The sequence below is a fragment of the Mustela nigripes genome, chromosome 13 (genome assembly GCF_022355385.1).
Source record: "Mustela nigripes isolate SB6536 chromosome 13, MUSNIG.SB6536, whole genome shotgun sequence".
In the NCBI taxonomy this organism is placed as follows: domain Eukaryota; kingdom Metazoa; phylum Chordata; class Mammalia; order Carnivora; family Mustelidae; genus Mustela; species Mustela nigripes.
Window position 1 is genome coordinate 29937036 of NC_081569.1, and position 22063 is coordinate 29959098.

General features: G+C 55.3%; 1 protein-coding gene across 1 annotated transcript in view; it reads right to left on the reverse strand.

Moving 5' to 3' along the window:
• CCDC33 (coiled-coil domain containing 33) overlaps nucleotides 1–22063 on the reverse strand; it is a 101786-nt gene that overhangs the window by 61027 nt on the left and 18696 nt on the right. Inside the window, exons 3-6 of the mRNA XM_059372066.1 lie at nucleotides 18968–19131; nucleotides 7463–7596; nucleotides 3152–3261; nucleotides 867–983 (exon numbers count right to left, since the gene is read on the reverse strand). Of these exons, the coding sequence (XP_059228049.1) occupies nucleotides 867–983; nucleotides 3152–3261; nucleotides 7463–7596; nucleotides 18968–19131 (525 nt within the window). The remainder of the gene's footprint in view (nucleotides 1–866; nucleotides 984–3151; nucleotides 3262–7462; nucleotides 7597–18967; nucleotides 19132–22063) is intronic.

Here is a 22063-nt window from a genome sequence, read left to right on the forward strand (position 1 = left end):
CCAGCTGTGAAATGGGAGTCCAGAGCAGTTCTTATAGTGCTGCGGGGTGGATCAGATCAGCCGGGCTGAGGCAGGGGAAGCCCAGAGTTTGGGCCTTCTTGGTGACCCATGCCCTCCCCATCCCATTCAGGCCAATGCTGCATTTGAATCTGTCATTCCTGGCAGTTTGAAGGCCATGGGGGAAAGGGAGAGGGGGCAGGTTCCTGGGCATATTTCTGGAGCACGGCCCATCCTTCTGAAACGGCTAGAAGGCTGAGGTTGGGGTAGAAGTTTGGGGATGGTGTGTGTGGAAGTTAGGTCCAAGCTGGGCCAGGCCTGGAGGAGGCTATGTAAATAGCTGTTGAATGGGTGAATGAATGCCTAATTAGAAGGCCGGCCAAACCTCTTCAGAGATAGGACTCCAAGAAGCGGGGAGAGGCCCTAAAATTTGGGGGATTGTAAGCCCTAGCTCAGGGGTCACTACTTCAAGAGGAACAGACTAGGAGAGGAACAACTTTTCCTCCCCCCCCCCCCCCCATCCAGTGAGATTCAGGCAGACATCAAGCTTTGGAAGCCTCCTGTTCTCCATCCTGCCTGCAGTGTGTGAAGCAGAGCAAGTGGTGGCCAGGTTAGGGCAGGACTGGGGACCTGGAAATGTTGGGAAACATTAGACATCATTTTCATCTCCATCCCTCTCCCCATCATCCCTGAGATCCCAGAGCTTGTTCTTAGCAAAGTACGTGGGCTATCCTGGAAAGGCCCTGTTGCTTTCTTCCCCAGACTCCCCTCCCTGACTCACAAAGTCAAGTCGGTCAGAGGTGGTGAAGGGCAGGGCCTGGGGACTGCTCAAAACTTGCCCTCCCAAACCGGGACCCCAGTCCCCATACCTCCAGAGCTGTGTGGTTGTTGCCGATGTAGCGGGGGAAGAAGCTCCCCTTCCGAACAATGGTGGTGTACAGGTGGGTTTTGTCAGCGGCTCCCTCAGCTTTTCCAGACTGGGCCGGCTGGGGTCAGGGTGAGGGAAGAAGACACAGCAGGAGGAGAGTGACTAAGGGGCAGCCCCCAGCCATAAATCCAGCCCTTTGCAGACAATCACTTGGTATTGCTCCACCGGGGCTCCGAGCTGATAATTAAAGCTCATGGTCCCTGCGAGCCTTTCCAAGATCAATATAATAAATCTTCCCTTTTCTATTTGAATATTTCATCGCCCTCATAAGGACCACGGCCTGCCTGCTCTCTTTGTGGAGATGTGATAACAGGGCCTGGGTTGTAAGTGGCCAGAGAGCCAGAAGGCCTGGGTGATGATCGCAGAGTCATAGCTGAAGTGTGAAGCCTTCCAGGCGAGTCACTCCTCTCTCTGGCCCTTCCTGTCCCTGCTTGCCCCAGGTACCTCCTCCAGGCTTAGGGAAGGGGCTTAAGAAGGTAAAGATCCTTAGGTCATGGTCGAGAAGGTGTTTGGAAAGAAGAGCAGTGCAGGGCTTGATGGGAAGAAAGGAGGGGAACTAACCCAAACTCAGCCCCCAACACTGGCAGGTGCTTTGTCAGGGTCCTTAGGCCCATAGTTGCTACTGATTGTTCAAGTGCATGCTCAGTGTCTATTTTGCCGGTGAGGAATGGGGAGGCCTAGGGGGTTAAGCAGCTTCCTATGGATATACAGTTAGCAAGAGGCAGACCAGGGATAGGAACCTAGGCAATCTTGCATCACATTGTTCTTTACTCCAAACCACAAGAGGGGCCTGGAGTGCACACTGAGGGAAAGTAATGCTCTGTTCATCTTGGTCCAGTGCCAGGCACATAGTAGGTACTAAGTATTGAGCCATGAGTGAGTGAGTTCTCCCTTCCACCAGTCAGCACTGCGGAGAGGGAACGGGTGGGGGAGCCGTCCTGGGAAGTTCAAGCCATGGACTGGGATACCTGAGGCTCCCCACTCCAGGCTCCTGCCCACTTGCCTACTAAAGGGGTGCCCTCCAGGGGGCACTTTCTCTTCCACCTGCCCCAAATCTTCTGGACCTTATACCAGCCAACACACTATGTGGCAGCGCAGAAAGAAATGACCTGGGAGAGAGGTGACCAGGGCTCACCCTCCAATGTGCTACTCATCTGCTCTGTCACCCAGGTTGACAGGATTCCTCTTTCTGGGTCCCAGTCCTATGTATGCAAAATGTAATTCGCCTTGAGGATTAGAGATGGTGTCTGGCCCAGGACTGGGGACATAGTAGGAATTCTGTAAATACTGTATTTCTTTGATTTTTAGATCTAGTCTCACTTTTTTTTTTAAAAGATTTTATTTATTTATTTGACAGAAAGAGATCACAAGTAGGCAGAGAGGAAGGCAGAGAGAGAGGGGAAAGCAGGCTCCTTGCTGAGCAGAGAGCTCGATGCGGGGCTCGATCCCAGGACCTGAGCTGAAGGCAGAGGCTTAGCCCACTGAGCCACACAGGGGCCCCTAGTCCCCCCCCCCTTTTTTTTTTAAAGATTTTGTTTATTTATTTGACAGACAGAGATCACAGGTAGGCAGAGATGCAGGCAGAGAGAGAGGAAGAAGCAGGCTCCCCGCTGAGCAGAGAGCCCAATATGGGGCTCGATCCCAGGACCCTGGGATCATGACCTGAGCCGAAGGCAGAGGCTTTAACCCACTGAGCCACCCAGGTGCCCCAGTCCCACTTTTAAAAAAAAAAAAACATTTTAATTATTCATTTGACAGAGAGAGATACAGCAAGAGAGGGAACACAAGCGGGGGGGGGGGGGGGAGAGGGAGAAGCAGGCTTCCTGCCGAGGAGGGAGCCCCATGCGGGGCTCTATCCCAGGACCCCAGAATCATGACCTGAGCCGAAGATAGACACTTAATGACTGAGCCACCCAAGCGTCCCAGATCTAGTCCCACTTTAAACATACATGAAACCAGAATGTATCTTTAATTGGTATATTCATTTAATGAAGTAGATGTTCTAAGCTGTTGGGCTGTTTTACAGAGATGTATTCAGAGAATTCCAAATTCTCATTGAAACCATTCTTATCTACCTGCCAGAAGCTGGGTTTCCTGAGCTCCATATGTTCCAAGACTTGTCATATTGCAGGGTGAGCGTGGGAGGCTCTGAGGGTACAGCAAGGGGGATCAAGGTGGGTCCCCTTACCTATCCCAGGCCCACAGGGACTCAGGGCCCTGACTTACCTTCACCAGCTCAAAATGGTAGGGGTGGAAGGCACGCAGGTACTTGATGGGGATTTGGTAGGACAACAGCTCCTCTTTATTTTTATTGTCCATCACCTTGAGGATCACATCTTAATAGAGAAAAAGGAGCACAAGCTCAAAACAAGGCTTAGCTGACCAGCATCCCTCCCAGTGTGGAGGAGGTGAGATGTTGCCCAGAGCAGGGAGCAGGGGCCCTGCTGAGGAACCAACATGCACATGTACACATGTGAGTCACCCCCCCCCCACACACAAAACACACACACACAAAACACACACACATTCACAAGTACCATTTGAGCCCTGGCCCAGGGCAAGTCTCCATCCTAGGTGCTGTTAGAAACCGAAGATGCAATTCTGTCCTGTGGTCCAGAAACTCCCAACTCAGAGATGGACACACCTGGCATGGAACCCCCATATCAAGAGACACACATATGAGGGCATCTGGGTGGCTCAGTCATTAAGCATCTGCCTTCGGCTTGGGTAATGGTCCCAGGGTCCTGGGATCAAGCCCTACATTGGGCTCCCTGCTTGGTGGGAAACCTGCTTCTCTCTCTCCCACTCCCCCTGCTTGTATTCCCTCTCTCACTGTCTCTCTGTCAAATAAATAAATAAAATATTAAAAAAAGACACACATATGATGGCAGAGACATGCACAGAAGCAGGAATCATACCCTTTCCTAGGAGCTGGTTCCCTTAGTCACAGACGCTTTCACCAGCTCCTGAGGCAGGAAGGGGAGGACTTACCTCCCACATGTTGTAAATGGGGAAACTGAGTCTCATTAAGGAAACAAGATCTGCTCAAGAAATCTCTCAGTAAAAATACCAACAAAAGTCTACTCCAAGGAAATGAAAACTAGTCTAACACTAAGAACAATGCACCACTTAGAAAACTCCCTCCAAAGAGACTACATTTTGTTATAAAATGCATGAACTTCAGGATGACCTCTGAGGGGAATGCCAATGACCTGGAAATAAACATGCAATGCCGCTTAATGAGCACCTGCTGTATACCAGATACAGGGATGGGTGTTCTTGAGTCACTATTCCAACAAATCCCCACCACAACCCCTCAAGAAGGAATCACCATCTCTGTTTTTATAGTGTGATTAGTGGAGTGGAGAGTGGTAAATAACTTGATCACCATCACAGAGATAGTAAATGTTTGATGGGAGACTGGGTTTTTGATCCTGGAAACATCTTTCCACTCTGGAAGTCTGTGGTTTGAGGAAGAGGCAGGGGAGAGAGAATGAGAGAGATGGAGGAAGGAAGGATCTAAAATATTTAGAGAAAAACGGGCAAGGCAGGATGGAAAGGACAGGTGTAGCTGATGGAGACCAGAGCAGACCCTTGCCCTTTGCCTCTTTCCTGAGAAAAGGACATATCAGCACCAAGGACAGCTCAGCACTTGGGGCTGGATGGATCATTTCCTTTAAAAAAAAAATATTTTATTCATTTGGGAGACAGAGAAAGCACAAGCAGAAGAAGAGGGAATAGCAGGCACCCCACTGAGCAGGGAGCCTGATGTGGGGCTTGATCCCAGGACCCTGAGATCATGACCCTAGCTGAAGGCATTCGCTTAACCAACTGAGCCACCCAGGTGCCCCTTGGTGGGTCATATGGATTAATGTGTGGAAGAGAAGGAGGAGGAAGAGCATTTGCTAATTACTCTTCCTTTCTTCCTCTTCCACACAGCTACCCTGGATACAGAAAGACACTTGCCAAAGTCCCTCAAGTGCTGGCCATATGGGATCTGTGTTAAAAGGAAAGAAAGCAAAATGGGTACCCAAAAGACTTGAGGTTGCCTTGAAAGAAGTCAAGTAAGACAAAGGATTTGAAGTGAGCAAACCTAGTACTAACACACCAACTTGCTCAGTGACCTTTAGTCAGTCACTTAACCTCTCTGAGCTTCATTTACCTGCTCTGCAAAATGTCAATATTTTAAAAAGGAAAAACCTTGTCCCTCCTACTATTGTTGTAGGGAGGGAAATGTGTTTTTCAAGCTATGAAATTCTAAGCAAGTGCTCCTTGTAGCTGTCACTATTTTCCTCCTCATTAACCATCTGTAGTGCTCCATGTACTCACCCAGCCCTGAGCAGAACTGAAAAAACTCAGCTGGAGGATTCCAGTGCTCCCACCCAGAGCTTCAACAGTAGCTACGGAAGCTGTAACCCCTCATGGCCACTACCTATAGGTCCTGAGTCCCCAAATCTGGTTGGAATTTGCTGAGGCTGAAAGAAGAGGTGAATGTCTTGCATTTTTTCCCCCTACCCCAATCTTCGGAGCTCTGTGTGGGCAGCCAGCAGATGAGCTATAATTGGGGGGAATGGACAGCCATCCCTCTCTGTTCCTGTCTCTATGCTACAAACACGCTTCATCAGCTTCTTCTCTGGGCACTGTGCCCCTCCAGCCTCCCACGGCTCCCTTTGTGTGGCCAACAAGCCATTTCTGCCACCCGCTTGCTTTGGCCCTGACATGGGTCTGCAACTCTCCTTTGCTTTTCATTAACACCTCCTTGAGCTACCTCGTTCCCTCCCCACCACCTCTTGGCTTGGCCCCCATCTTCCCCACCCCCATCACAGACATCACCACAGCAACCGGTTCCAACCAGGTTTCAAGGAGCATCCAGCGACTTCAATCTGCAAAGAGGTGTCTGCCAACGTTCCCTGTCTATCCAGTAGGCCTTCCCTACCCTCTTGTTCTTTCTGCAACGAGTCCTGTCCCCTCTCTGCTGCACAGATGGGTGCTAAGGCCATTGACTCATCATGTCCTTTCCTACAGTCACCCCAAATGTGCAGAGCTCAAGGTGGGACGGGATCCCAGATCCACTCACCACAACCTCTAACACACATATATACACCGACTATACACACACATACTTCTAAGCAAACACCACCTCCCAGATAAATCTAGGCACAGACACAACACACTGTTGCAACACACACACATGCATACACACACACACACACAACACACACGACACACAGACATGCAAGCCTATGGCACAGTGACAAGCACATAGTCACACAAAGCACATTCACACATACACACGGGCCAGCAGGCAGGCATTCACAAACACATGCACACACAGGCACACACATACATGTGCATGAAATCCTAGGTCAATTTTTCCTCCTCTCCTACATATTCTTAGTTCACCCAGCAGCCCCACCTATCCCTTTATAGGCAGAAAAATATTCTCTGGCTTGACCCAGAAGTAGCCTCTTCCCCTTTTATTGATGTGCCTCCTCCCACTTTGCTTCTCTCCTCTTCTCCCATCTTTAGCAGCTGGCTTTCTGTTCTTCCTGAGGCAGACAAGAGTTCTAAGGCCCCAGTGAGATTTCTAGGGGAGAAGTAAAGCCAGTCCTCTGAGGGAAGGACCACCAGCTAGAGGAGAGCCTGAGCAGAGATATTGTGGGCATGTGTGGGTCTGTGCAGACTAAGCCCAATGCCGATCCCCAGTGCTGTCCTGGCACCTGCCTGTCAGTACTCCTGTGTGCCCAGCCTGAGCTCTCGCCCAAGAGCAGAAACCACGAGTGCACACCCATACATTTGAACGCCTGTACCTGGAGATTCTGGTATGAGCCCTGCCTTGAAAAACTTAAATTACCTACAGTGTTAGAATTTGCTAAAAGTCAGGGACTGGAAAGGCTTCCAGGGCCAGAGGAGCAAGAACTAGTTGGCAGTTTCTACAAGAGCGCACCATGGTTCTCAGGAAGCACAGGAATGCTGCTATCTGACAGTGGGCAGTGCTGGGGGAGATGGCAGGATAAGGAGCCAGTCTAGGGAAGCAGTTAGAGCCCTGAAGCTGCAGTGGGGACATGTATGCTGATCCTAGGTCCTCCACTTATGGACCACATGAGCTTGAGCTGGTTATTTCAGTTCCTTGAACCTCAGTGTTCCCATCTAAGCAATGGGAGCAGCATCGCTTCTCCCAAGAGGTGTAATTCCAATGAGCAATGCATGGGGATGTGCCAGGAAGCTGTAATGTGCTGTTTCAGTGGGAGACGGCAATAATAACAACCATGAAAATGATAACAGTGGCCATAAAAAGATAAGCTTTCATTGTCTGGAAAATTCATTTATGTGGAACAACTCATTTTTCGAGCAGACTGAGGAGCTGAGGCATGACAGTATTATAATTTTTTTTCTTTAAAGTGCTTTTAACTGAGCCCAAGGTGGTGTTTGGGTGGCTTCCAGCTGAACTGAGAGGCCAGCCTCTGCCTCACACCAGCCCGCCCCCCCCCCCCCCCCCCCCCCCCCCCCCCCCCCCCCCCCCCCCACCCGCCTCACCTTCTCGCCCTGCATCCTCAGCTTGGAGCTCCACTTTGACTGTGTCCCCCCAGATGGGGGCTGTGGTGGGCTTGGAGGTCACAGATGTGACTGCCTTAGCATTCTGGTTCTTCATGTCCTCTGATGTGGTTTTCCTGGGGAGGGGAGAAGCAGGCTGAGTCAGAGGAAGGGTGTCCTGCCTGCTGAACAACTGTCCATAAATCTGAGCAAAGGGAGGACAAAGAGTAAAGAGCTCCCTCCTAGGCAGACACACTCTGGTCATCCCAGGCCCAGGGGACACCGGGCCTCTCTCCTCAGATGCGCGGATGGCCTGGGTGACCACACTGTCTTGCTTACCACCGCTGAGGCCTTCCTGTGGACTCAGGCACCAGAGGCCAGGAGTGGGGATGGGAGCAAGGAGAGACGCCTTGCCTGTCTGACTTCCTGTCCCCTGCCTGGCCAGGGCTCCCCAGCAGGCGCCTGTGTGCAGACTCCCCATCCTGACTCTTCTCTAGGCTCTGTCCGGTGGGAGGAAGTTTCTGGGCTGGGCAGCTGTGTGGTGCCTGCCTGGCTGGCTTCTCCTTTGACCTTCATTTCCCTAAGCTGCTGGCCCAGATTCCTGAGGCTCAGCGCAGCTTCCCGGGCTCTGAACCTTTTCAATAGAGCACATGCCAGCTACCGCCTTCAGCAGCACCCACTGTGCACAGGGCCCTGGGCTGGACGCGAGGAGCTGGGCATGGGACAGGGCAGGGGGCGGTGAAGGGTGGTTCAGGGCCCAGTTGTCCATGGTGAGGTGGGAGCTTGGGCCCTCTGTCACCCAGTGCATCCCACAGGTGTCTGAGTTCCATGTCCCTCAGTTCCCAAGCTATCAACCAGTTCAGCGAGAGAGTTAATCTTTCTTCTGTTGAGGATGTTATTATGTTGGGGCTGTAAATGGTGCAGCTACATTAACTGCAGCAATCATGGCTGAGAAATCATCCCAGAGCCCGGAGCAGGGGAGCCACAGCACGTACTAGGGAGGGGGAGGTGCTGCCACTGGTTCTCCAGGCAGAAGCACAGATGGTGTCCTCACCAGCCTCAGAACCGCCCCCGGAGGCCCCCAAAGGGAGTGTGGGGCAGGCGAGTTGGCCCAGCAGCTCTGAGCCGATGTGCCCCACGTGGTAGCTAAACCAGCCCGTGGTTTTCCCAGTCCATCCTACTCTCCTCCAGGAAGGCTTCTGGCTCCCCCCACTCCCCAGGTCCTTCCTCATGGCTCCCTCTGTCCTCTGGACCTAAGTGACATACCAGCCTGGATCTTTGCTCCCCACTTGTCTATAGGACTCCCCTGAACAAGCATTCTTGTGAGACTCCGGTCTCACAACTGGAGACACCTTGGTGAGGGGGTGTGGTCTCTGGCCGTTGTGACAAGGGTGTGGAGTCCTGGAGAGAGTACCGGCTTCAGAGTCACACACAACTGTCTGAGGCCGCAGCTACCTGGTGACCAGGCCACCTACCCTCTCTGAGCCTCAGTGTCATGCTCTGTAGGTAGGCCTCCCTCTCAGGGCTGTTGTTAAGGACTGGGAATAAACCGTGTTAAGCTGCCAGCACACAGGAGGCCTCAGTCCATGTTATGCCCTTCTGGGGAAAATAAGCTGGGTGTTTCTCAAAGTTTGCTGACCCAGGGCAGCCTGGCAGGGCCCGGTGAGCGCTGAAGGAGGGCTGAGATGCAGAGGGGCGGGCCTCCCAGACACATTGCCTCCCCACCCCTGCAAAAGGGGCCCCCTCTGGCTGAGGGGTATATGGGAGGCTGCCAGGCTGGAGAGAAGAAGCCATTGAGGCTGGAAGGTAATTGGAGCTCCCTCCCTTCCGACGTGGTGACCTCTGCTCATTCAGGGCTGCAATGGGAGCCCCTTCCTCCTGCCACCCTTGGTCTCGCACTCTGCATCAGGACGAAGTCAGTCCTCTATGCCGCAAACACCCAACCTGATCCTGCGGGGGCATGTGAGCCTGTGTGTCCCTGGGGACTTGCCAACACCCAGAAAGGACAGACACAGGGGTGAGCAGGGGACCTGAGTCACACGCAGTGCAGTGTCAAGACCACAGGTTGGCACCCAGGACCTGTACTTGCCAGCCTGTCCTCCACCCTCCTGAGAGGTCTTCAGCCCCTTGTCCCCTCCCCTTCTCACAAGCTCCTGGTAGGAGGGACTCCAGGTGGAATGAGATGGGGACAGGCGATGGACAAGGCCAAGGGAGCCTGCTGGTGCTGACTCTGTTCAGGCCTAGAAGGGGTTAAGCAAGCATCAAATATCTCTGTCCTCCCTTTCCTCCCTTCCCTCTGCGTGCACCAGAGAGGTCTGTCAGTGCTAGGTGAGTGGAAGCGAAATAACTCAGGAGGGGTGAGACCCCTGGGGAAGGAGGGAGGCTTTTAGCAGGTGGAGGGAGGCTGTCAGGGTAATGGCTTTTCCTGGCACAGCTGGCTCCTTCAGGCCTTGATGCTATTCTAGAAACTGGAAATCTAGATGGGTGAAGGGGGCCAGCTCACTCCTTGCTCCTAGTCCCCACTCTGCCCTCCCAGCTGGGCACGTGGGTGGCTGGGTTCTAGGACCTCCAGCCCCCGATGGGGTGAGGTCTCCCAGGGCAGTTTCGGAGTCCATGGGGCATCTTAGGGACCTGCCCCCACAAAGCTCAGCTGTAACAGCAGGGTCCTCTCTCCTACCCCCGCCCCCCACCCTGCCCCAGAGGAGCTGCAGGGTGCTGCCTGCTTTCCTGAGGTTCAGACTTAATCCAGCCATGGGGGGAGCAGTCATACCAGGATGGAGCTGGGGTTGGGTTCAGAGGCACCGTGTAGCCATCCTGGGTCCCAAGCTGCCAGGAAAAGGAAACCCCTCTCTGCCAGGCCCACCCCGCAGCACACCAGAGGGGTATGGTGGATGTTTGGCAAAGCAACCAGGAGGCTCCGGGGCTCCCACTCAAGCAGGGGCTGGGGGTGAGGCCTAGGCACATCTGTGAGTGGGAAGGAAGAAGATGGATTTTGCTCTCCTTCTCTGTGGCTGTAACACAGGGAAGGGCATGGGCTCCTGGGGCCTCAGCTGTCGGGAAGGTGAGCAGGTGGTGAAGCGAGGGGCAGGGCCAGGGAGGGTGAGGGCAAGCTCCTGAGCCGCTCTCCCAGCCACCACCCAGCCTCTGAAATGCCCTCTAGAGCACACACATCTAGGAGTGGGATCCATGTTGCCACGGTCCCTGCCTCTCCTCTGCTTCCCCTCCCCCAGCACAAGCATGTGTGCTCACGTATGCACACATGTGTAGAGACACCCAGCCTTCCCTGGGGAGGTCTGTGGTCCTCTCTGACCTCGTTCCTTCTCTAGCGCGTTTCTCTCCACACCTATGTGCATTGTCCTCTGAGGCCAGACAGGAAGGAGGGCAAAACCCTGCCCTCATACCTCTGGCCTTGGCCAAGCTTCCTGGGGATTGCTGGGCCAGAAGTTATAGCCAGGGATCCACAAAAGAGGAGCTAAGATCCTAGGCAGGGAGGCTGGGTCTGAAGCTGCCCTCTCTCGTCCTCCCCCTTTACCGGACCACAGGACCACAGCCCAACAACATCCGGGGCCCCCACTCTGAGGGCGCCCCTCCCCCCACCCCTAGGGCAGCTGATTCCTGTGGGTTCTGAGCTCTTGGGAGGCTGCCACTTCAGGCATGAGAAAGGCTGTTTTTCTTAGCAAAGCCATGGCTCTCATCCTGCGTTTCATTTATTAATTGGACTCTAATGAACCATCACTAATTGCTGATGGTGCCACACCACTACAGGTGGGCCTTGATGGAAGGAGTAACCGAACCTGGAGCGCTGGAGGCCAGCCAACTCCCCATCCACGTGGGCATGGCTGCCCCAACTGCACCTCCTGCAGGGAGGGGGGACTGCCCCCACCCCAATCTGAAACTCAGAAACAAGGCATTCCTAGGAACTCTGAGATGAGCACTCCGGCAGAGGGAAACTTTTTCCTACAAAGCCGGGACGCTGCCCCCCACCTCCCTACCCATAGTTCATGTGAAATAATCCCCCTGCTCTCAGGGGAGCCCCTTGAGGTGAACATGTACCCCTACCCCCGCTCAGGGAGGCAGCAGCGCAGGTAGACTCCTTCCACACGACCCAGGGGATGATCTCAGCCCACAGAATTTTGTGATGAGTGAGAAGCCAGACTCAAGCCCCGTTCTGCTGGGTATTGTCATACCCTCGGTCTTCTCCTAGAAAGGATTTCCTTGTTTTCCAGAGAAGCCTTTTTTTCTCAGCGGAGAAGGGAGGTGGTGCATGGTCAAATTCGATCTGCCAGTCTTCGGAGCGTCCCGCTGTGGTCCATGCTGTGGCTTAGCTTGCTGAAAGGCTCCGAGAACCATCTTCTTAGGCAAAGGGGAAAGGGTCCAGCTGTCAGGCCCTACCCTCACCCTAAGAGTTGGAATGACAGGTAGTCCCTTGGTTGAGTACAGGCCTGGGGGAAACAGCCCTGCCTGGGAGGCCCTTCTCTCCATGACTTGAGATCCTTCGTGATGGGTCTCTCGGAACACCATCATCTTCCCAGTGTCACCATTCTCATGGATGCAGTCTTCAAGCAGGAGAAATGTGGGCAGACATACAGGCGAATTTCCCCGCCTCAGGAAAATGACCCGACTCACCCTGATTCTTGTTTCTTTCTGATGTAGACCCCTGCCTCCTGCCCTCTTCCTAAGACCAGCCTTCCCCAAGGGGTCCTGATGCCCAAGTGCTGGGGTCTGGAGCCTGCTTAGCTGTCTTCTGCCCAGGAGATGTGGGCAAAGGATGAGTGAGTATTATCTGTTTAGCGACCCCTGACGCACACACACTGGACTGTGATGATGAGTGCTTAGGAGCAGGGGCTTGTTACTGTGGAGCTGTTTCCGGTTCCCCTCCGGGAACAGTGGGACCCAGCTAATGTTTGTTGAATGAAGGAAGGGGTGGCAGAAAACTGGAGACTCACACAGAGGCGGAGGCAGCTCCTCCTCTCCGGCTCTGCGAGGCCAGCCCCCTGCCCAAACTGTTGAAACCCTGTTCTATACCCAGGTAGCTCTTCAGCATGGCCCCACGAGCAGCTCTGGGCTGGGAGGAGGGTTCAGATCTCAAGTTCTAGCCCAAGAGTATGTCCTCAAAGGGAAGGAAGCACAGCCCAGCTGCAGAGACTGGGCTCCCCCAAGGCCCTAGGGGTCCGGGGCCAGATCCAGGGACTGGTTGCCCTGCTGACACTGACCATCATAAGGGCCCCCAATCGCAGTCGCAGGCTGGCCGCAGGCCCTGTTTCTCCAACACCCCCGGAGTACTCTAGCCTGTTCCCGGTCCTTCCCACAGGCCCCAGAGTGATGCGAAAGGGAGATGTGGGACAACAGGGGCCAGCAGCAGATCTGTCCCCACCTGCCCTCCCCAGGGATAAAACCCCATTGCCTCCTGAGCATCACAATGAAGGCCAGAGAGAATGGTTTAGTGCTCAGGCTCACATGCCTGAGTTCAAATCCCAGCCATACTGCCTACTGACTCTGTGGGCTCATCCTTTAAACATCTCTGAGCTCAGCTCCTCCCTGTAATGGTGTTCCTCACCTCACAGATTCTGGAGGGACAGTGAGCCTGGGGTGGGGGTGGGGCGCTTTCCTAAAGGAGCCCTATGCCCCCGTGTGTCTCCCACACCCAGCTGCTTTCAGCATCTGTGGAGCTGGCTCCTCGGGCCTGAAGGAACCAACTTTGTCACCTCTGGCACCCCTCCCTCTGACAGAAGATCAGCGTGTGTCAGGGAGGGGAGGTGACAGAAAGGGGAATAGCATAAGGGCAGGAGGAGCCGAATCAGAACCCGAGCCCCAGCCCCCCCCCCCCGCCCTGTGGCCTGCCACCCTCTTGGATGGATGCTGGACCCTGTAACACCTGACCTGGGAGCCTGTGTGGGAGGCGAGGGGGACAGAAGCCAGACTGAGCCCAGAGGGAGGACCCAACCTCCTGGCCACTTGTGATGTCTGGGGCAGAAGGAGGGGTCCCGTCAGCAGCTGTGTCCATGCTCAGAAATAAGCAGATGAGACAGCTTGTGCATAAAGCGGTGAGGAAACCAGGAGGGTCCCCACCGGTCTGCCTCAGTGCTTGAAATCTTCCCATTAAAACTCACTTCTCTTGGTAAGCCCTGCCCCCTTTGGCTGCTCTCCAGGATCCCAGGGCCTCCGGGGAAGAGCTCAGGGTTTGGGGGTCGGTAGAAGTGATTCAAGTGTGCAGGGGCCCTGCACGGTGGTGAGAAGGGAACATCTGGAAGGATCCTTGTGGCTGAAGTCTGGCTGGGGGTTTCTCAGGAAACCCCCATTTTAACCACGAACACTAGCTGTGTTTACAGCTCTGGGATACATTCTCACCGAACAAAAATTCTGAGACCCTGAGCCTCCAGGAGTTGACATAATTTAGAGCAGGTGTGGACAGGACAGACCACACCATAGGCCGGGGTTCCTGGAGGGGAGATCAGATTCTCAGGCCTCTCCTGGGCCTTCTCCCCAGGCTGTGTTTTTTTCCCCCAAGCATCCTGCTGGGAGGGAATAACATTGGTTTCCAACCGCGTGAGCTCTCGGTGGCCCAATGGAGGCAATTTCCTTCAGCTGCTCCACTCTCACTGGCCAGCCTCATGACCTCAGACAAGTCCCTGTACACCCCTGGGTCTTGGCCTCTTTGGCCATCACATGGGCTTGAGCAACCTGCCTGCTAGGGTGACTGTATGGAGGCAGAGTAAGGAGAACTGAGCTCTGTGAGAGCTCGGCTTGGGCTGCCGTCAGCAAATGAGGGCTGCATTATTCCTGGGACTGTCCCGTGATCCCTGGCACTGTGTATTAGTGCTGTGTTTGCTGAGCTCCACCCTCTGGCTGCTGAGACAAGCTCCCAGGGCATTTGTGAGTCATGCCAGGCCTCTGCTCACTCGGCCCAAATCCCTGCCCTCTGGAGCCTTTGGTCAAGGCCCACAGCCAGACCAGGGGAGATGTGGGCAATCCAGATCCTAGGGCGAGGGGGTGGGGTGGTGTCTTCAGACGGACCCCTGGATCTTCTCGGAAGTCTGGGTTCAGACCCCAATGCCAACGGTCCCCTTCTAAAAGGGGCGACCAACAGCATGAAGATCAAGTCAGGGAGTGAGGTTGAAAAAGCTTTTAGATTTTGGAATCCTGGATCCTGGCTTGGGGACTCTCTAGCTCTGTGATGTTGGATAGGTCACAGAAACTCACTGAGCCCTTAGTCACCTCCCTTGTAAAATGGAGACCATATTTTACCTAGCTCAAAGGGCTAAGATGAAATTATGAAACACACACACATATACACACGCAGGCACTCCTAGCATACTTGCCAGGTACATGATAGGCACTCAGTAAACGTGTCCTTCTTTAACCTTCTCGGACCAAGACCTTATGCAATGGTCCTACTTTTCAATACTTTTCTTCATTCAATTAGTTGTCAGGGGCAGAGCTCAGTGTGGGACCAGGGTAGGGGCTCAGTGCGTGATTAGGGCTCAGTCAGACCAGAGTCAGGGCTCACTGTGTGATCGAGGTCAGTCTCAATCAGGGGCCAGGGAGAGGCTGATGCAAGAAAACCAAAGATCCTCTTGAGTGTGGCTGATCTGTGCTCTGCCCTGCCTACTGCGGTGGGCCAAGCCTCCCCCAGGCACATGAGGAAGCAGTACTTCCCCTCCTGGTCCTGGCTCAGGCCCTGTTCCTTAGCTCTGAGCAGCAGGCAGTCAGAGAAGCGGCTGCCAATGAGCAGTCCAGTCACCAATCCTTTGGCCAAGGGTCAGAACCCCACAGACTGTCTCCTGGCTGGCCCTGTCCCCACACCCAGCCTGCTGGGGCACCCCCTGTCTGTCAGGGCCACTGCCTTCCTGGTCCCTGCTGTGCTCTGATTGGCAGGCCTCTCTGTGCCAGGCTGGGAGGCAGGTGCTGGGCACTGCTCAGGCCCAGATTGGCCAGGGGTGACCTGGACCTGGGCGCTGGCCCAGGAGACCTGGGTGTGGAGTCTGTCTTGCATGTACAGCTGGGGCTCTTGTTGTCTCTAAGGCACTGAAACTGATTCCCAGGCCAGAGCACAAACCAGCCTGGCAAGCCGGAGGCAGCACGGAGACCAGAACCAACATGCTGGCCATGGGAAGACAGAGACTCAGAGAAAGGCAGGGACTGGCCCAAGGTCACACAGGCAATCAGGGGTGGGCCGGATTCTGGGTTATCCTGACCCCATCCTGGCTTCTCTCCAGCACCCCATGGTTTTCTTCTGATTGATCTCACACGCCCACTGTGGTGTTGAAGATAATGCTCACTCCGCGTCATGGTTTACACCTGTCAGCGTCGCCCCGACCCCCCACTCTGCCATCTCCATGGCCCTTCCAGGCGGGTTCCCAGGTGAGGTACTGGAACACTGAGGGGAGAAGTAACTTTCCCAAAGTAACAGAGCAAGCTAGAAACGGGGCCAGATTCATTCAACAATTTTTTGCTGACGGCTTCCTGTGCCCCAGGTAATTTATTAAATAGTGGGGGTATCATGGGGGGCAAAACAGACCTGGTGGTCACTTGTGGAACTAGATGGGCACCATGGGGGTGGACACTAAGAAAGAATATGCCAGAGATCCCATAAAAGCACATCGAACATGTGGATCTGCCTCTGCGGCCTGAAGAAGCAGGCAGTCCCAGGGAAACACGGAATGCGGGGAAACTCTGGCTTGGTCTGGGAGAACAGGGAGGGCTTCCTGGAGGAAGTGACTGAGCTGGGATCCAAAGAGGGGAGGGGAAAGGAGAATGTTCTGGGGGAGGGAGTGAAAGGCCTAGGGTGGGAAGGAACAGGGTTTGCTCAGAGAACAGAGACACACCCGTTATGGCTGAAGCCCAGAAAGGGAGGGGCGGGCAAGGACCCAACCATGCTGGGCCTGGAATCCTCTTTACCCTGGGAGCAGTGAGAACACTTGGAGTTTGAAGAGGGGGGCAAGATTGGATGTGCTAAGAAGAAAACAGTGCAGTAGCCTAAAGTCAGGGAACTGGCAGAGAGGAGCCGCCAGATTTCAGAGATAGGAAATACACTGACTAGACAGGGATGGAGTGGAGGGGGCTGGGTGGGGGTGGGGGGGAGAATGTGATCACCCACACCAGGAGGAGGATGAGATCCCACAGAGCATACAGAGGAAGAGGAGTGACCTAGGGTTGAAACCAGGGAGAGGCCAGCATCACTAAAGATGAGACGCCCAGTGGACATAGGGTGAGACATGGTCGTCGCCTTAGAGAAAAAGGTTTTAGTGGAATAGTGGGGTCAGAGCGGAAGCAGGGCAAAGGCCCTGCTTGAAAGAGATAGAACCACAAGATGAGCCACAAGGACTTCTTGGTCTGGGACAGTCACAACTAGAGGTGCACCCTATTACTAGCTGGGCTTGAGGCTGGAGCCTGCGCAGGAGGGAAGTGACTTGGTCCCCAGCTGGGGAGTCCCCATTGTTAGACCCGAACTCTCTTCAGATCCCCCACTCATGGGCTGAATGAGTAAATGGCTCTGGGGTCCTCTCAGGCCGAGGCTTTCACTCCTACCCCACCCACTGCCCCTGGAGGTCTGCCTGCTGGGGTGCAGCAGGCCCAGGGGGAAGGGACCGAGGTTGGGACAGGAACCCCTGCAGGTGAGACCCCCGGGGAGGGCAGAGAAGGGGAAGCTCAGGCGGGACACCAAGTGAGGGAACCAGAAATACACACAAGAGAAAGATGAGAAAAAGGGTTTTGAAAGAAGATGAAAGATTAATAATATTAATCTATATTAGATACACCTCATGCACTGCAATATTCATCATGATAAAAAGCATGGGTGGGACCGGTTTATGGAGCCAGTGGTCTGCTTTGTTATGGGGCTTGTGGAATCAGACATCCAGGGGACAGTCAGATTCTCCCCCGGCTTCTCGGGGTCTGGGTCCTCCCTCTGGGGTTCCTGCCTGGGGCCTGGGCTCCCCGTGAAAGCCCCTTTCAAGGTCCCTGACAGCTGGGCCTGCATTCTCAGAAGCCCTCCCTTCTGCTGTCATTTGCATCTCATTAGCACCCCCGGGGCTGGTGGCAGCTCAGCCTCCTGGAGCCCAGGAACGCGCTCATGCTAGGGCTGTGGGCTGGGTTGGGCTCTGCAAACTGCCCCCTCCCCCAGGGGAGAGATGGGTGCAGCCATGCGCTCTCCCCCGCCGCCCCCACACCCCTCGCCTAGGCTCGGGCCGGCTCGGCTCCCGCCGCGTGTTCCCATGGCAACCGGGTGCCGGCGCAGGTCGCGGAGCCTGCCCGCCGAGCCCCACGGCGCCCCGCTCCCCGCCCTGCCGCCCCGGCTGGCTTGGTGATAGGCAGGGCCTCAATCTCCCGAGATGATCGGCGATAATTGGTTTATGGAAATAGCTGAGGGGAGAAGGCGAGCTCCCTGCCAAGCCCACTCTCTGCCACCTGTCCCTCCTCACCACGGAAATGGAGCTGGGGGAGGGGAGGGCTGAGGAGCTGGCTGGGTGGAAATGGGGATTTTGAGACAAGCAAGTGGTCCACCTGTTGGTTTCAGCACACCACCTAACCTCCCACCACCTAACCTTTCAACCATGTGGGGGTGCCGGGGCTGTCGGCTAGTGACCGGCTGTTTGTCTCCGTGTCTCAGCCCCGCACCTTATGCCACTTAAGTCACCAGAGCTCAACTCTGGTGTCTGCCTGGAGGAGGAAGAGCCTTCAAGAATTTGAAGGTGGGATTTTCAGCAGGTGTTGGGGGAGGGGCAGGCACTCTCCCCAGAGGAAATGTGGGCGAGTGACTGCTGGAATTCATAGAGGAGGGGAGGTGTAGAGTAGCTTGGGGGGTGGTGCTGGTGGCTCCCAGTTTACAGAAGGGCTCAGGGATGGTGAGCTTGTGGGAGGGTTTACCGCACAGTGCTTTGTCGTCAAGATAGAAGGCACATCCAGCATCCCTACCGAAGGCTGGCTGGCTGGACACTGTGTTGCTACTTGATACCCTTCTGGGAGGAGTGACGTCCATAAGGTGGGCAGCAGACACGAGACACGGCAGAGCCAGCCTCACTCAAGCACCAGGCCTTGAGAAGTGTGTGCCTGCAGCTGGCTGGCGGCGGGTATGGGGTGCATTAAAGGACCAGAACTGGGGATTCCCTCGGGATAGAAATGACCCAGGAAATGGTAGGGGCCGAGGACGAGGATTATCATGAGTGACCTACCCCAGGACACCATCACCCCGCTCAGAGTCCAGCCCTGGCCTCTATATCCGGAGGCCCTACCTCCCTAAGGTCAAACTGAGGCCAAGCCCTGCCCCGATGGCTGTGGGATCAAGGAGTGGCTCTTCCTTCCTTCCCCAGCTCTGGTGAGCGGCTTCCCTCGCAGCAGGGAAGAGGTCAGGCCTACCGTGTACATGGCCTACAGCCCCTGTGTGATTCACACTTGACTTTCCCCTCTGGGTACCACAGTCCAGCTCACAGCCATTGGCTGCTCACACCCCAACGGCTATCTGCTCCCAGCCCAACGGCAGCCCCAGCCCCTGTGCCCAGCTCTACTTACACCATGACATAAGGCCACGGCTCAGAGCCATCCTTGCAGGTGGGCAAGTTGGTGGCCCCATGGAGAGTGACCACAATGGTCTCCTTATTAGAGGGAGACAGGTGGCTGGTGACAGATTCCACACTCTGCCCTGTGTTCTGGGGCTCCTCTGGGCTCTCGGCGACCTGTGGAGAGAACCAGGGCTGAGTGGCCTCCTCTGGGGAGGTCACCTGTCCTTGCTGCCTCCCTATGAACTTCAGTCCCTCACAGCTTCCCTCCAAGTGCCTTTCCCTCTGTCCTCCCCCCATCCAGTTTAAAATTACAGGGCACTCGTCTCTGGTCCCATTTCCTCCCTGCCTCTGTCCCATCCCCATGTCCACCCCAGCCCTGTGTCACTTCCTACAGAGGAAGACAGGCCCTCACCTCTCAAGTTCAGTCTCACCCCAGAGTCTTTGCTTTCTGCAGGTTTTTGCAGGTTTTTGCCTCTCATTCCTAAGTCCTGCTTGCTTTCTTCCGTCTCTGTAAACCTCAGCCCAGTCCACCTGTCCCATCTCTGTAAACCTCAGCCCAGTCTACCTGTCCCCTCAGGTCCTTCCCATGCACAGCCCTTTACACAGCTTATCCATATCCATGAAGTCACCCAATGCCTTAATGAAAAGAGATGAAGGTGGCTGTCCCAAATGCCCCCTCTGTCTTCCACCCAGAGAACCCTGCAGACCAGGAAGGTGGAGAGGCACCTGCCTGCACATGGGACCTCTAGGCTGCTGGCCCCAAGCAGACACACGGGCAGGAGCTCAACAGCTCAACAGCTTGGGGATTTAGGGCCCAAAAGACCATGCTATTGAGAGCTGCCAAGAGGAGACAGAAGCAGCCGCTCTGGGGAAGTCAGGGAACCAGCTGGGAAGGGGAGGCCTTTAAAGTGTTGGGAAGGCGTGCATGGCTGGAAAGACAGGCTGGAACCTGGAGGAAGGCTACAAAGCGGGAAGGGGGCTTCCCACAGCTCAGAGCAGGCTCATTTTGATTCTGGAGGCAGGAGGAGTCAGGGAGAGTGGCAGAACCCACAGTTTGCGAGTGAACGCCGTGGTTGGGGAGGGTGTGGGTATGTGCCTACTGGGTCTGGGGCTGGTCTTCTTCTGCACTGACCGGCTGACTCTCACTCCGAGGGCCTGGACTTGACACAGATGACCCAGATTTACCCTTGCTAGGTCTCCGCTGGCAGGAGGCTCCCCACGTCTTTGTCCCTCCTGCTCATGTGACGGGCCACAGAGGGGCCCTCCTGGCCCGATGAGGGAAGCAATGGACATCCTCAGCTTGGAGAAGGGGCCCTGAAGGGTGACTGAGAGCCCTTTTATCTAGAAAGTTCATCCTCTCAGAAGCTGAATTCCAGGGCAGGTCCTCAAAGTAGGAAGTGTCCATGGAGGCCGAGAACAATGTCCTGTGACACCGAGAGGAGGCAGAGACCAGGAGACAAGTAAGGTCCTGGTTCTGGGGGCAAGTTTTGGTGCTGGCGGCAACCCCAGCAGGCTAGATGCCCTGGCTCAGGTCTGATGTGAACCGAGGGTCAGGAGAGCTGGGTTTAAACCAGCTCTGCCCCTCACCACCATGAGACTTGAAGCCAGAGAGTCAGTTCTCCAATGGGATGCTGTGGACTTGGAGCAGCTGGTCAGGATCCTGCCTGCTCCCTGAGGGCTGGCTCAGAATCCCCACACAGTCTGCTCCCACCTTGAACCTGGGAGATCTGGGCACAGTGGCTCCTGGCTCCAAGAAGCCTCTGGGCAGAGGGGGAGGGAAGGACCTGAAGACTTTGCCAGCTGTCACTCTCTCAGGTCTCATGTTGGCGGCGGGATGAACATTATATGAGCCCTGTGCCCCTCCAATCTGGCAGCATGTCCTGACAGGCCCCCCTTCAAACTGAGTCTGGAATCTGACCCCTTCTCCCCATTCCCACTTGAAGCACTCAGGTGCACGACACCGGATTTCTGCACTCCTGCTGGCTTTCTCGCTTCCTTTCTGGCCTTGCTTCCGCCCTGTCCCTCTCACACAGCAGCCAGAGTGAGCCTTCCCAGATTTCAGTCATACCAGGTCTCTCCTCTGCTCAGAACAGTAGCTTCCTATTGCATTCAGAGCTTCACAACGGCCTGGGCCCCTTGCCCACAGGCTCCAGCCATGCGGCCGTCTTCGGTTTCTTGCACGCCCCAGGCTGGCTCTGGCACCAAGCCTTTGCCTGGGCCATTCCTTATTCCCCTGCGTGTCCATCCCCGTGGCCTGCTCCCTCACTTCCCACAGATCTGACATTCTCAGAAAGGCCTTCTCAGTACATGCTGTGGTCCTTGCCTAACAAGATGACTAATTAGGAGGTGAGAACCCCACCTCCCAGCCCCAGAAGTGCCAGCCCTACAGAGAGACCCCCCACCCCAACTGAGGAGTGCCCCCTCCCCAGGACTTAGTGGGACCTGTCACCATCTGCAGAGGTGCAGCAAGTTACCCCTCCCCCTCTCCCCTGTTCCCCTGCCAGGCCAGGGTGGGAGCAGGGGAGGGAGAACAGTGCTCAGAAGGAACCCCTACTGCATGGGATGGAGGGGGAGAGGGGAGGAGGGGGAAGCAGGCACAGAGCCACTCCTCCCCTCACAGGTCAGAGTCGCTCACTTCTCGCCCCCATAGCCCACTCCACTCTCCTGCAGGTTTATTCTCCTGGTTTAGTGGTATAGGCGCAAGACCAGCGGCCTGGGGTGTTGAGCTATGAGGCGAGCTCTGCCCTAACTCCCTGTGGGTTTTCATTTTCCCGCCTGGTCAGTGGAGCTACCTGGGATGGTTGTAATCTAGTCCCGCCTGTCTCAGGCCTCAGGTTCCTGGGGGGAGGTCAGGAGAGGTGACTCATGTCTTCCCAATCACCCAATTCCCAGGAGCAGCCTAAGATGGTAGCCCTGTGCCCCTTTTTGCTTTGGGGGTTCAGGGCTTGTCCCCAGCTTCGGCAGCTGTTCCCAGGCTCTCACAGACTCCCTGGCCCCAGAGCCCACCGAGTGATTCTGCAGACCAGGCTGGTGAATTGGGCCCCCTCTCTATCCCCTACCCACCCCCCATGCCTCACCTTGTGGGACAGCCTTCTGGGAAATAAAG